At 38.1% G+C, this 16,294-nt stretch overlaps 1 protein-coding gene across 8 annotated transcripts in view; it reads right to left on the bottom strand.

The window, feature by feature from the left end:
- Positions 1–1,083: 1,083 nt before the first annotated feature.
- prrx1 (paired related homeobox 1) overlaps positions 1,084–16,294 on the bottom strand; it is a 37,074-nt gene continuing 21,863 nt past the window's right edge. For 5 of the 8 annotated variants that reach the window (XM_033028228.1, XM_033028229.1, XM_033028230.1 and 2 more), the window contains one exon: positions 1,084–1,892. In XM_033028228.1, the coding sequence (XP_032884119.1) occupies positions 1,754–1,892 (139 nt within the window). In that variant the 3' untranslated portion in view covers positions 1,084–1,753. Of the gene's footprint in view, positions 1,893–5,321; positions 5,426–16,294 lie in introns of those variants that run through there. The other 3 variants (XM_033028232.1, XM_033028233.1, XM_033028234.1) reach the window with 3 other exon arrangements.

The following is a 16,294-nucleotide window of genomic DNA, read 5'->3' as shown; positions in this document are numbered from 1 at the left end:
GAATAAGGTGCCCCTCAGATTCCTATTAAATCTTTCCCTGGGAGACCAGCAGGATGCTGCGGGGTTACAGGCATCTTCTACATGTGGAGACTCAGTACCCAGCAGTATCATTGCATCTTGTGGAGAAATCTGAATGGTTGAGGTAAATGCCTGGTTTAACTCCACAGTCCCTTGCTTTGCCTATGATTTCATTAAAATATCTTGCCAGGCAACAGTATTTCCAACTGGTCTGAAGTGGGGGGGAGTGAGGAGAAAGTATTCTGGGGCAGAAGAAGATATGGGATGGAAGTGCTCTTGCTCATTTGCGATCACTAATTCTATAATTTGGAATACTGTGAGCAATTTTGGGCACCATATCTGAGGAAGGATGTGCTTGCTCTGAAAAGGGTCCAGAAGAGATTTACAAGAATGATCCAGGAATGAGTAGGTTAACGTATGCTGAACGTTTGACGGCACTGGGCCTATATTCGCTGGAGTTTAGAAGAATGAGAGGAGACCTCATTGAAACATTCAGAATAGTGAAAGGCTTGGATAGAATGGATATGAAGAGGATTTTTCTACTTTGGGAAAGTCTAGGACTGGAGGTTGTAGCCCCAGAGTTAAAGGACATTATTTTAGGAAGGAGATGAGGAGGAATTTCTTTAGTCAGAAGGTGGTGGACCTGTGGAATGCTTTGCCATAGAAGGTTGTGGAGGCAAAGTCAGTGGATAGTTTAAGGCAGAGATAGATAGATTCTTGATTAATACGGGTGTCAGAGGTCATGGGGAGAAGGCAGGAGAATGGGGGTTAGGAGGGAGGGATAGATCAGCCATGATTGAATGGCGGAGGAGACTTGATGGGCCGAGTGGCCTAATTTTACTCCTGTCACATGATAATATTCGCCACTCGAATTAAGAAACACACTTCCAAATATTTAACACAGCATACAATTTTAGTCCAGAACGTACATGCTTTCCATCTAACTGAGCATTATAAACATTAATGCCCATTGATCCTTACCTAACAGACTTTAATGCATAGAGTATTGTTGCAACAAAATATTCAGCAAAATTATTTTGAAAAAGACCCATTTTGCACCAGCAATATTTTCATAATAATTTATTGAAGTATTTCTAGTCAGATATAAACCCACGTCTTTGAGTGCTTGTTTATTGTGCACAAAAGAACCATTTTTCCTTTCAGAATTGGTAAATGTTGTTACAGACATGGAGAGAATAGGAAATCAGATTTGCCTTATCTTGAAAGAAAATGATTGGTCAACAAAAAATAGCCTTACCAAGCTTCTCTATAGAAAAAAAAATGCATTGCTAACAATAACCTTGTCATGGATACAAAATGTAAAATCTGTATAGAAACAATACAATATAACTTTAATACAACACTCAGTTGGGGGCTCATGAAAAGTCCCTTAAAAACATACATCAAAAAAATCTTGTAATTGGTCTAGCCAAAGTTTGAAAAATTGTGTCCCAGTATATTAAATCTGGGTTGGAAAACAATTATTTGACAAAACTGGAATATATACTTACTTTTGCCTTTACTTAAAGATCCACAGGGATGTAACGCGTCAGCAATTCTGGCTCTATACAGGTCAAGTATTTGTGCGCGTCAGTGTGTTTAATTAGCCTGTTGCATTGGGATAACCTTGATGTATGGAGTATTCATTCTTGTCCCTTCTTTGCGACCTGATTCTGATGATGTCTGTTTGCAGAGAATGTACGGACCCGTGGTTGCGATAGTCCATAAGGGGCACTCAGTTCACGGTGGGCACCTGATTTCTTTGTAAGCTGTACTCTTTGGCCTTGAGGCGAAGGTTTGCAATGCTGTTGGCCATGTTCATTCCTTGAGTCGGGCTAGTGGTAGCACAGTTGGAAGAGTAGCTGGCCATTGCACTGCAGGACAAACACACAATGTTGGCGAGCGAGCAACAAAACCCATGCCTTGAAATTGTACCTAATGCATTGTTTCCATGGACATTTTCAACATGTTTCTAAATCAGTAGCTTTCCCTTAATTACAAAGGCAAATTACAAGTGGCATTCAATATTATCAGGATCTATTTCAAGAAAAACGTCCATTGTGGAAAATGGAGATTTAATTATATTCATATTCTTTTACTGACAAAGCAAATGCTATCATGTTGCAAGACAAATTGCTCCTTTTAAATTCAGTGTTTTTTTTATGCTGCCCATAACCAGCAATAAAATATCGATTTGAACCTTTACACATAAATAAACATGCCTTGTAGTTGTGTGTTCATTTAGACCCCAATCAGATGCCTACATGGAACGAGAGAATGACGTTTACAATGCACACAACTGAGGGCAAGAGGAAGCATTTGAGAAAGATTGTAGAATTCCTAGGACAGCAAAAAGATGTGGTGGCCCACGTATGATCAAGAATTGAATTATAAAGTATTTAACATAGATCACTTTTGTTGCACTATAGTAAGCCCTGGGACTAGATAACTGGTCACTGATGCAAAAAATGCAGAAATGCACATAGGAAGGAGCTGGGGAGCTTACTGACTCAACATCCCGTGTTATTGCGGAGGGGGGCACAAAACATGTTGGAGTATGTCTGTTATCATTGTATGTATGCAAATTGCTGTGAAATTCAAATAAAAAGATTTAAATCAAAACATGTTGGAGTCTCAAATACCCTCATCCCATGGTATTTCAAAATGGAAAGCACTGTGGGATCAATATGTGTGAGTCTGATGCCATTTAAATGATGGCTAATTAGCCACATGCTTGCATTTACAGGTGTTCGACTTTATCCAATTATCCAATTATTTCACATAACACTCAAATCCTGGCCATTCAATCTTTTTATGCAAAGTTTCTTTTTTTTCATAGTCCTCTGGCCTGACTCATCCATTACTGATCAAAATGCCTTTCTGAGCTAGCATTGTTTGTCTAAATGTGGCCCATATTTCTCGAAATATTTTCTATTCAGGTATTCGTCCAAATGCTAGGAACTCAAAACAACTTAAGAGCAGGGAAAATGTGTAAGAAGGAACTGCAGATGCTGCTTTACACAGAAGAGAGACACAAAATGCTGGAGTAACTCAGCGGGAAAGGCAGCAGCTCTGGAGACAAGAAATAGGTGACATTTTGTGTCGAGATCCTTCATCAGATCCATCTGATGAAGGGTCTCGACCTTAAACATCACCTATTCCTTTTCTCCAGAGATGTGGGCTTTCCTGCTGAGTTACTCCAGTATTTTGGGTATATCATAAGAGCAGGGAACTTGTTCTCATGTTAGATCACTGTGAGAAAATGATGCAGGCATCAGTTGTGTATGCAGTAACATTTCCCCCCTCTTAGATCAGAACGTTCTTTAAGGAGAATAATAGAAACCAGAAAAGCTTTGGATCTCGTGGTACCAATCTCCAATGGTTTCTCTAGGAAGCACAGCAGGGCTGATACATTTATTTTGAATAATCTGTTTCAAGCTTCCTTGTTTTGATTCTTTTTTGCGTTTATCTTTACTACCTAAATCTCAACCTTTGTCTATCCCATGCTTAAATAAAGCAGAATCCTACATTCATGTGTCAAATTGCATTGAAGAACAATGCAGGCTCACTATCATCAGATTTTGAGTAAAAGTGTTTAACTTAAAAAAAGCTGATTGATCTTTTGTTAACATTAATTTAACATGCATCACCTCACTCTGTTCAATAAAGAGGAATAGACAGATGGTGTGAATGGGCAAGATCATGGTATGTGGAATATAGTGTAGGAAAATATGGAATTATTTACTTTGGTGCAAAGAAGGGAAGAATAGTGTTTGAATCATGGAAAATTGAGCAATACTGGTATTTAAAGGGTACTATGTGTCCTTCCATGCAAACCACTTCAATGCAACATGTAATTACAGTCAGCAATTAGGACGGTAAATGGTATGCTGGCTTTTACTGAGGGGGTATTTGAGTAACAGAGTAAAAAGATGTATTGCAATTCCCCAGGGCTATGATGAGACTACACAGAATATTGGGTACAATTTTGGTCTCCCTACCTAAAAAAGAAAAAATTTCCATTGAGGGAGTGCAGTGAAGGTTCATTGCAATGGTTCCTATGATGGCCTGTTTGCTATGTGAGAAGACAATGAGTAATCTAAACCTGGTGAAGTCTTTGGAACGTATAAAGTTCTTGCATCTGACACAGTGTGAATGTGGCGAGGATGTTTGTCTTGATTGAGGAGCCTAAAGCCAGGGGTCACAGTCTCAGACTAAAGGATATGCCATTTAGGACTGAACTGAAGGAAAATGTATGTCTGAGAAGTTGGGAAATTTCTTCACTAAGGATAGTAAATCTTTGGAATTCTCTATCCTGGAAGACTGTGATGACCGAGTCACTGAGTTCATTCAAATATAGAGATTGATTGTGTATTATTTCTTTGGGAGTCAAAGGTTAGAGGGATTGTGTGGAAAGATCAGACAGAAGCAGAAGATCAACAGTGATCTTGATGAACAGCAAAGCAGATTCTAAGAGCTAAATGTCTTAGGTACTAATGTACTTATCAGCACTGAGATCCACGTAGACCTAATCGGACATACGTCAATACAAGAAATCAACAGAAACCACAGAATTGAAATAGCAACCACAAGCAATGCTCTTAACTCATGCAATAGCACAACTTTTTACTGATTTATAAACCTTCTAAATAATAGCACTGTTGTCCAAGACATAATATTTGCATACAATCTTAACTTTCAATTGAAACTCTATCCTAAATCTAATTCTCTACACTTTCATGACTTCAACACAACTCAGAAACAATATAGATTGACAGGTTGACACAATGGCCAACAATGAACATACATGCTTGGGAATTTAATAATTTATATTAGCAGCTAGTGAAAATAATCAGGAATGCACATAACTTGATCATAGGTGTACATAAATTATGGGGGACCTAGATATTTCATAGATACCGTGATACTTTCCTCGTGTCTTACAGTAAGTTTGGAATAACATTTTTTTGTTCTCAATTGCTACGTTTTCAGTTGAATAAATATCTGCTTTATTTACTCAAGGAGCAATTGTAGGTAATAGCCATATTTGATTAAAAAAAAGAGAAAAGTACAACATATGTATTTTGTTGTAATCATTTGTGTGCATGTGTTTCTGAGGCAGACAGAGACAGAGGAGAACACAGAGGTAAACAGACAGGCACGAGTTGAACCCTGTCGTTACATGCTCTCTGACAAACCTCAACTACAGTTCTGTAAAATAATAACTGTTGCGTGTTACTGGTTCGTGCTCTTTACATCAAGGTATTATGGGTACAGTGTATATTAATGTGATTGATACATACCTATTGTGTACAGAGGAATTGTGGATGGGATTTATGGAGTCCAATAGGATGTACGGCCAAAGAGACTAGCTGAAGGATAAGGTTGATCCTCAAGTGTATACAGTCTGTTTAGAAAGGTTATGCACAGAAAATGTGGAAATTACCCTTGATGTACTGGTATAATGTTCTATTGACATCAGATAATTGACAAGGCAATCACTCCAAATTAATAACTTCAGTCTCAAGTGAATAAATACATTTCAGATTGCGTAGCACAGCAATAGAATTAAAACCACAGATTCATGTGCCCATGTCTGTGTTTTCCTATGTGTGGGTGAACAAATGTTCTGATTATAACCATATAACAATTACAGCACGGAAACAGGCCATCTCGACCCTTCTAGTCCGTGCCGAACACGTATTCTCCCCTAGTCCCATATACCTGCGCTCAGACCATAACCATCCATTCCTTTCCCGTCCATATAACTATCCAATTTATTTTTAAATGATAAAAACGAACCTGCCTCCACCACCTTCACTGGAAGCTCATTCCACACAGCCACCACTCTTTGAGTAAAAAAGTTCCCCCTCATGTTACCCCTAAACTTCTGTCCCTTAATTCTCAAATCATGTCCCCTTGTTTGAATCTTCCCTACTCTCAGTGGGAAAAGCTTATCCACGTCAACTCTGTCTATCCCTCTCATCATTTTAAAGACCTCTATCAAGTCTCCCCTTAACCTTCTGCGCTCCAAAGAATAAAGCCCTAACTTGTTCAACCTTTCTCTGTAACTTAGTTGCTAAAACCCAGGCAACATTCTAGTAAATCTCCTCTGTACTCTCTCTATTTTGTTGACATCCTTCCTATAATTAGGCGACCAAAATTGTACCCCATACTCCAGAATTGGCCTCACCAATGCCTTGTACAATTTTAACATTACATCCCAACTTCTATACTCAATGCTCTGATTTATAAAGGCCAGCACACCAAAAGCTTTCTATACCACCCTATCTACATGAGATTCCACTTTCAGGGAACTGTGCACAGTTATTCCCAGATCCCTCTGTTCACCTGCATTCTTCAATTCCCTACCATTTACCATGTACGTCCTATTTTGATTTGTCCTGCCAAGATGTAGCACCTCACACTTATCAGCATTAAACTCCATCTGCCATCTTTCAGTCCACTCTTCCAACTGGCATAAATCTCTCTGTAGACTTTGAAAATCTACTTCATTATCCACAACCCCACCTATCTTAGTATCATCTGCATACTTACTAATCCAATTTACCACATCATCATCCAGATCATTGATGTACATGACAAACAACAGTGGACCCAACACAGATCCCTGTGGCACCCCACTAGTCACTGGCCTCCAACCTGACAAACAACCATCCACCATTACTCTCTGGCATCTCCCATTCAGCCACTGTTGAATCCATCTTGCTACTCCACCATTAATACCCAACCATTGAACCTTCTTAACCAACCTTCCATGAGGAACCTTGTCAAAGGCCTTACTGAAGTCCATATATACAACATCCACTGCTTTACCCTCATCAATTTCCCGAGTAACCTCTTCAAAAAATTCAAGAGATTAGTCAAACATGACCTTCCAGGCACAAATCCATGTTGACTGTTCCTAATCAGACCCTGTTTATCCAGATGCTTATATATATTATCTCTAAGTATCCTTTCCATTAATTTGCCCACCACTGACGTCAAACTAACAGGTCTATAATTGCTAGGTTTACTCTTAGACCCCTTTTTAATCAAAGGAACAACATGCGCAGTACACCAATCCTCCGGCACTATTCCCGTTTCTAATGACATTTGAAATATTTCTGTCATAGCCCCTGCTATTTCTACACTAACTTCCCTCAATGTCCTAGGGAATATCCTGCCCGGACCTGGAGACTTATCCACTTTTATATTTCTCAAAAGTGTCAGTACTTCCTCTTCTTTGAATCTCATAGTTTCCATAGCTACTCTACTTGTTTCCCTTACCTCACATAATTCAATATCCTTCTCCTTGGTGAATACCGAAGAAAATAAATTGTTCAATATCTCCCCCATCTCTTTTGGCTCTGCAGATAGCTGTCCACTCTGACTCTCTAATGGACCAATTTTATCCCTCGTTATCCTTTTGCTATTAATATAGCTGTAGAAACCCTTTGGGTTTACTTTCACCTTACATGCCAAAGCAACCTCATATCTTCTTTTAGCTTTTCTAATGTCTTTCTTAAGATTCTTTTTACATTCTTTATACTCCTCAAGCACCTCATTTACTCCATGCTGCCTATAATTATTGTAGATCTCCCTCTTTTTCCGAACCAAGTGTCCAATTTCCCTTGAAACCATGGCTCTTTCCGATTTTTACTATTTCCTTTCAACCGAACAGGGACATAAAGATTCTGTACTCTTAAAATGTCACCTTTAAATGTACTCCATTTCTCTTCCACATCTTTCCCATAAAACAAAATGTCCCAATTTACTCCTTTTATCAGTCACTATTCTACACACAAAGATCTAATTGAAACTATCGAGTCTAAAGTTCAATAGAGAGCATCCACTCCATTTATGGTTGCTGGGATAATCCTACCTCAGAGAACCATGGACTCTTACTACAAAGAAGGAAGATATTTGAGCCTCTTGCTGTGCCAGCTCTTTGAAATAACAGTCATGCTTCAATTCACATTTTCTGCTTTTAATGTGGGTCTGCAGTTCCTCATCCTCAGTAACTTGTTCAATCATCTTAAAATCATTAACTGAATCAACTTCCACTATCTCATCATGCTGAGCATTGAAGATCTCAAAGACTTCATGCAAGAAGTTTCCTTGTCTCTTTTTTCTGCCAAAGGTTTTTAATCTATGCTCTGGCAATTGATTCACCCAGCAGAAAAAAATAGTTTACCTTAAAAATGCTTTGCATCATATTGAAAGCCTCAATAAAATCTAATCTTAACATTCTCTGATACAAAGCAAATGTTGTGGGTTTTGCAACTTTTTCTCATAACTGAAGTTCCTCGTCTTGGTAGTGTTTAATAAACCTCTCCTCTGGTCTATTATATATTTTCTGAAGTGTGCTGCTCAAAATTGCCACAATGCTCCAGCTGAGATCTCACCAATGGTTTATAAATCTATGATCTCTTAGCTTTTATGTACTATACCTCTACATTAAGATCCAAGCAGTCTGTATACTTTTGAAATTACATTAACCTCACCTATCACCTTTACGAATTTGTGCATATTGTTTGTCTTCACACTTATTTTTTTAAACCATGCCATTTATTGCTTATTATTTTCCCATGTTATTCCTCCCAAATATGTCTTTACCACCTTGCCGCATTAAGCTTCTTCTACCAAGCTTCTGCCCTGTTCATAACTTTTACATCATCCAGAAGTGAACAACAGTCATCATAAGTTGTGCATCATCTTCAAACATTGCCTTCTATTCCCAAGTCTAGGTTTATTCAAAGATGAAGAAGAGCAATGGACCTTATAGGAAACATTACCACAAGCCACCTCCCAGTGTTAAAGTATTTATCTTTCAATACTACCCCGTGCTTTCTGTCTCTGATTCAAATTATATCTCAATAACACCATGTTTCTCTTAATCACATATGCTTCAGTCTTCATTGTTAGTCTCTGTAAAGCTTAGTCAAAATCCTGTATGTATAAAATTATAAAAAGGACTGGACAAGCTAGATGCAGGAGAAATGTTCCCAATGTTGGGCGAGTCCAGAACCAGGGGCCACAGTCTTAGAATAAAGTGGAGGTCATTTAAGACTGAGGTGAGAAAAAACTTTTCACCCAGAGAGTTGTGAATTTGTGGAATTCCCTGCCGCAGATGGCAGTGGAGGGCAAGTCACTGGATGGATTTAAGAGAGAGTTGGATAGAGCTCTCGGGGCTAGTGGAGTCAAGGGATATGGGGAGAAGGCAGGCACGGGTTATTGATAGGGGACGATCAGCCATGATCACAATGAATGACGGTGCTGGCTCGAAGGGCCGAAGGGCCGAATGGCCTCCTCCTGCACCTATTTTCTATGTTTCTATGTTTCTATGTATGGGTCATTGTATTATCTATCTCAGCACCTTGATCAGCCTTAACCCAATACCTTAAAGAATTCAATCAACTTAGTCAGATATGATGTGGCTTTAATTCAAATATTTCTAACTTAGCAGTTTATTTTGCCCCAATAAATGATTTCCAATAATTTCCTTCATTAAGGGATGGACTTGTAGCTCTCTAAATCCCTGATTTTATTCAGACTGGTTGACTTCCCTGTGAAGTTCCATTCTTAACCCAATGTATTCTGATAATATAATTGCAAAACTGTACATGTCCTTCTGTAAAAAGCTTGCATGTGAGAGACATCTAGTGTTTTTAAGTTATATTCCTTTTCTCCTGTGCATATTTTTAATTGTGCTGTGTTGGAAGCCAAGATTCAAGGAGCATGGTAGGCACGTTTATTATTTGGAAGTGGATACTTTAGGGTGGAATTTCTTGCTTATTTCTTAGTCATAAATCCATAGTCAAAAAAATTAATAAACATTTGTTTTTGACATACTTATACTGTACAACACATCTGTTGATTCCTGCACCCAATCATTATGAGGAGCCTGCACATTTTGAACAGTACTTGTGGAAGTCCTAAAATTACAATTGTTTAAAATCAATGTGAAATTGCACCCAGTATTTTAGCGGTAAAAATAAATACATAATTTTTCTGATGTGCATGGACATACAATTGGCTCCTCAAGCTTGCTCCAGCATTCTGATGCTGGTTTTAACCTCAATTCCACGTTCCCACATTCCTCCAATAATTTCCCACCCCTTGCCTATCAAGAATCTATCTACTTATGTCTCAACATATTCACAGACTGGTTCTACAGCTCTTTGACAGAAAGTTGCAAAGCCAAAATTTTGAAGAGAAAAACCTTGAGCATCATTTCTATCTGAAATGGGCAAGTCCTTATTTTAGCCAGCATCTCCTACTTCTAGATTCTCCCACAATAGGAAATATCCTCTCCAACCTGCAAGACGGTTTCATGAACTTGCGTACTTTATTAAGTCACTTCTGCAGCATATTTAAGCCTAATCTGTCCTCATATGACAACGTGTCCATTTTGGGAGTCAGTCCAATAATCATTCCCTGTACTGTTTCCAGTGTACAGTCATCCGTCCTAATCTAAATAAACAGTGCCTGAGATGTAGTCTCATTAATGCCCTGTATAACATAAGTAAAAAAGTACTTTTGCATTAAATTCTGCTGACAACAAAGAGCAACATTAACTTTCTTAATTACTTACTGTATCTGTATTCTAACCTTTTGCAAAACATGCACAAGGTTTTCCTTTACCTTTTGGTGGCCTACTAATCTTTAATCATATGGATAGTATGCATTTAGTTTCCTGCCAAAAATAATAATTTCACATATACCAACATTAAAATCTATTTGTTGGATCTTTACCCCCTCACCTAATGGATCAAAATACCTTTGTAAGCTCCTTATGACTTCTTCACAAATAATATTTACCTATTTTTATGCCATGAATAAATTTAGAAACTACGCCTTCATTCAAATTAGTTATTAAATTGTAAAACATTGAAATGCCAGCAGAGATTTCTGAGGCATGTCACATATCACATGTTGCCGACGAGAAATAACATATTTGCCTACTCTCTGTTTCTGATTAAGCAGCCTGTTTTATATGTAAGATTCGAAACAAGAGCTCTTATATTCTGCAATAACTTTAGATGCAGCACTTCATCAAAAGCCTTCTGAAAACCTAAGTGCAATATATCCACTGATTCCCCTTTACCCATAGCAGTTTACTTTTTAAAAGTACTCCATTAAATTGGTCAAACACAATTTCCCTCTCACAAAACCTTGTTGTATTTGCCTGATTATCTTAATTTTCCATGTGCCCTGTTGTAATGACTGTAATAACATATTTTAACATTTTCCAATGGCAGATGTTCTTCTGAAATGTTCAAATATTTTTTTTTTAAATCCTTGCTGCTGCATCCAGTGTATTTTATGTTTTGTTAAATATCTTTCACGGCACTTTAAAATTTGGGAAAAGTCCAAGTCTGCATATCCTTAAGCATTTTGTGCCTAATCCACGCAATGGGATGTGAGTTCCAAGTAATTTTGGAAACAATCATATCCCACAGCAGGTTCCCCCGAAATAGTGGGCATTCCAAAGTATTTATTTTTCTCTGGTTAGAAAACAGAAGAGAGAAGAGAAGAGAGGCCTGTGCGTAATAATTGCTAATATAGTCTGTACAGACTGGAGGAAAGGGATCTTTTGTCATTAAAATCATAAATTGTGGGGCACATGTATAACAAGGTTAAGACAACCCCCAGTGGCAGTGGATGGGCAATAGCACAAATATTACTTTTTCAAATTACTCTATATTGCAGATGGTTTGGGTATGGATTGAATACATTGTAATGAAAATGTTTCAGTTTAAATTATTGCCACGTGTACCGAGGTACAGTGAAAAGATTTTTGTTGAGATGCTGATTATAGGAGAAATACAGGTGATAAACACAAAGTGCTGAAGTAACTCAGCAGCGCTAGCAGCATCGCTGGCGAAAAGAAATAGGTGATCGACACGCTTCATCAAACGGGATTATTCATGCACATATTAAAACTCTGCCCTACACTGTTGATCATTTATACAGGAACATTCACATTTTCACGTCTCTGCTGTATGTTATGTGGATAAACACAATGCCTATTATAACATCAAACAATAAAAATCAAGTTACTGTCGCATCTACAGTCTGCACATATTTAACAATCAGCTACATAAATCACAAAGTTTAAAATAGCCTAATCTAGTTTACCCAAAATAGCCAGTGTTTCAAGTGCTAATCACTGCAGCTACACAAGTAGGTCATTGTTGCTGTGGTTAGTTTTTTGGTGATTCCCATCACACTTTCTAAATATTTAAGGATAGGATCAGATTAAACCGTGCTGGCCCCCAGTTGCCAAATTTGACCAGCCATTTACATTCACGGTTAGAATCATAGTGTTATACAGCACAGAAATAGCCCCTTCAGCCCAACTGATCCATGCTGACTGAGATGTCTATCCGAGCAGTTCGGTTTACCTTTATTTGACCCATATCCCTCACTTTTCTATCCATGTACCTTCACATATGTTGGGAACTCAAAATAGAACTAAAAAAAAACATTCTCCTGGTTGATCACAGATAGAATGTGATGCAAGCTTCCGAGTGTACCATGTTCATGTATCAGTGCTTATTGTCCAAGACTTTTCACCAGCACCGTGAAAAAAACAGTGCTAATGATTAGTGAATCGAATGCAACATGACATGATTGCATGGAAGTCAAGAGAAAGAATGTATCACAAAAAATCATTAAAAGGAAAATGTGCAAAAATAAAATTAAAATAACTGAACAATAACCGTTTCTAGAAAGTTGTGTTAGTCAGTTCTGGGAGTTTCTCTAAATGCATATCATTCCTTTCTTAATACTGCAATAACTGTGGGGATACTTTATATATTAACATTACCATTACAAAAGCAAAGTGTACCCTAAATACGGCATTTCTAAAATGTTAAAATTGAGATCTATATTTCAACTTTCGATAAGATAGGCATAAAATGGGAGCTTATGAAAATGCTACCCGATTAATTAACAGCTTAATTAATTAATTAATTATGTAGCACTTACATACCTAATTAATGCCTATACTGAATTGATAATTCTTCTAATAAGCACAACTTTTTCTAATATTTTTCTGTCCATCCATTATAAATATTGCTGTGTGGAACAGATGTATGAATAGTTAGAGAGTAAAATAAAGAAGGACCTAATGGTGGAGCATGGCATCAAAGACTAATGGAGGCATCATCGTATGGTAAGTGACGAGTTCAGGAGAGTTGAAGCAGAGTGAAGAACATGCTTCTTGTTGTACTGGATTTTTTTTTAATTTACTGTTATTATGTGTGAAATGTTTTTAAGTTTCATGTGTGATGCTCTGGTATTCCCTGGGAAACATCTTCTCATTTTGCACTGTACAACTGTTGCTTTGCAAGATGACAATAAAGGTTGATTGATTGATTGATTGATTGATTGATTGATTGATTGATTGATTGATTACCTACCAGTTTAATTCTGCATTTCCTTCCCGCTCTGACTGGCCTGTGATCTATTGTATTGTCATAATGAGGCCCATTGTAAGCTTGCGAAACAGCACTTATTTTAAGTCAGTGCAATCTTCTGGACTCAATATGGAATTACTGTATAAACCAGATAACCTGCCTTCCCTGCATGAGAACTGTCTAGTTCTTCTTCGGTCAGTCATCTGCAAGATTGGCTCAGAATTATTTTTCATCTTTAGCACTGCCTGATCTACCGGGCATTTCTAACAACGCTGCATTTTGCACTTTTTACATTCCTATGTTCATATTCCCCCGCTGCATATAAATATTAGTTCATAGCTTCCATGTCACTTTTTGTTCATGTTCACTCTCGCTAACTGTCGTCAGTAATCTACGAATGAAGTTACTTCATTAACAAATGATTCCCACTGCAACTCTGGCCTCACCCTGGTGGAAATATTCCCCTTGTCTTATCCATGCTTCCCCTCCCCTCTCTGCACTTCAAATCCCCCTAATTTTCTCCATTTCCCAGTTCTGATAGTTTCTTCAATCTGAAAGGTAAATTGTACTTTGTGCCCATGGGTCCACTGCAGATTGATATTTTGTGTATAATGGATTAATTCTGTAATTGTCAAAATATTCTCCAGTTTTTCTGTGACTATGATTAATCACCAGCCAAATTTGTTAACTTCTCACGTTATAGACAGAGATTGCAAAAGGGGTTTCCAGCACAGAAGCTCAAAGAATGGAAAACTCAAAGCACTGGGAGAACCCGGTGGATCAGAGAGCATCTGTGGAAGGGATGGACAGGTTATAATCCCTCCACAGATGCTGCCTCACCCGCTGAGTTCCTCCAGCACTTTGTGTTTTTCTCGAGATTCCAGCATCTGCAATCTCTTGTGTTTCCTTAAAGAGTGGATAATTTTGTAGAATGGAGGTAGTATACAATTGGACGAGTGTAAATGTCCCAAAAGAAAACAGCCACATCTGAGGAAAGCTATGATGGGTAAAGGAGGAGACAATGTGGACTAGATAAAGCAAATAGGGACCAAAATACAACTTTAAAATAAAATGAATGAATTCAAACAAAATGCTTTGTTGGATCATCTGAGATGGCACTTTAATAAACTTTTATCACACCAGAAGGATTGGCTGGATGGAGGCCAATATTTGTTTACAAGGAGAGAAAAGAAATGTCAGATTTGTAGCAGCTGGCTGGTAGGACCCTGCCCCAGATCTAACTCTCCAATTTCTTTTGATGAAGGAATATGTACTGTTCATGAGTTCATGTGAGGAGAGGAATGAGCGAGTAAATCATATTGTCAGTACGTAGAGTACGATGCAAGAAAGCAGAATCATAAACAAATTGTTTTGTGCATTGTGGGCTATAAGGACTACAAGGACACCCCTAGTACACAAAGTGTACATATCCCCCTTGTTGGATTCATCATAGGATGAGTCGCTCCCTGGCCACTCCCTCTTCTCCCCTCTCCCATCAGGCAAAAGGTATAGAAGTGTGAAAACGCACACCACCAGATTCTGGGACAGTTTCTTCCCAACTGTTAGCAGGCAACTGAATCATCCTACCACAACCAGAGAGCAGTGCTGGACTACTATCTACTCCTTTGGTGACCCTCGGACTATCTTTGATTGGACTTTACTGGCTTTAGCTAGCAACAAATTTTATTTTCTTCTCATGTATCTACACACTGTAAATGGGTTGATTGTAATCATGTCTTGTCTTTCTGATGACTAGTTAGCACGCAACAAAAGCTTTTCACTGTACCTCGGTACATGTGACAATAAACTAAACATGAATAATCAATTTCTACTAGTTTTGGGAAACTTGAATGATTTACTCTTGGGTTGCTAACCAGCTGTAGCAAAAACGGATGGAATTTTGTGCACCATAAAAACAACCTTGGACTATGCCATAATAAGTGTGATTTTTTCCCCCCCGCTCCATTCCAATTAGTATTTACTGATCCTATTGGTAAAATTCTCGAAGCAGGAATTTTATCCGACGTGTGAAAATGAGGTGAACCTGATTAGGAGAAATAAACAGATTCCCATTGGGAGGTGGTGTTTGAATAATGAGCTGATTCAGTAAGTAATGTGTAAATGTAAATTGACTGTGGATAGACTGGATATAGAGATGAATGTCATGCACATTAATTATAAAATAATATCTGAAAATTGGTTTTTACACCATGACCTTTTTCCCCCTCTATATTTAAAAATGTTAGCCAAATGCTATATTATTAGGACTTTGTGCCAATCATATAAATGCATAAAGAAGCTGGTCCTAGGCTCATATTCCAAGTCAACAAATGAGTAGGTAAATCCAAAAATAGTGTTTGGTTTAGTTTGGTTTCGAGATACAGCGCGGAAACAGGCCCATTCGAACCACCAGGTCCATGCCGACCAGTGATCCCCATACATTAACACTATCCTACACACTATGGACAATTTACAATTTTTACCAGAGCCTAATTAACCTACAAACCTATACATGTTTGGAGTGTGGAAGGAAGCCAGAGCTCCCGTGGAAAACCCAAGTGGTCAAGGGGACAACGTATAAACTCTGTCCAGACAGCACCCGTAGTCAGGATCGAACCCGGCCTCTGGCACTGTAAGGCTGCAACTTTACCACTGCACTACTGTGCCACCGATTAGGTAATATCAAGCTTGTGAGCATCATGGATGTATGAAGAAAAGACTATGGGTGGAAAGGATTCCCACCTGCTAAATTCTTAGCGTATGTCGGTTAATAATATGGATATAACAAAACTGGACACATAGATTAAAGAAAATTGAATTGCAATGTGGATAGTTTTTGTATAAAAGGG

This window comes from Amblyraja radiata, chromosome 10 (assembly GCF_010909765.2).
Source record: "Amblyraja radiata isolate CabotCenter1 chromosome 10, sAmbRad1.1.pri, whole genome shotgun sequence".
Lineage (NCBI taxonomy): Eukaryota > Metazoa > Chordata > Chondrichthyes > Rajiformes > Rajidae > Amblyraja > Amblyraja radiata.
The sequence above is the reverse complement of the archived record's forward strand: the minus strand, read 5'-3'. Positions and strand labels throughout refer to the sequence as shown.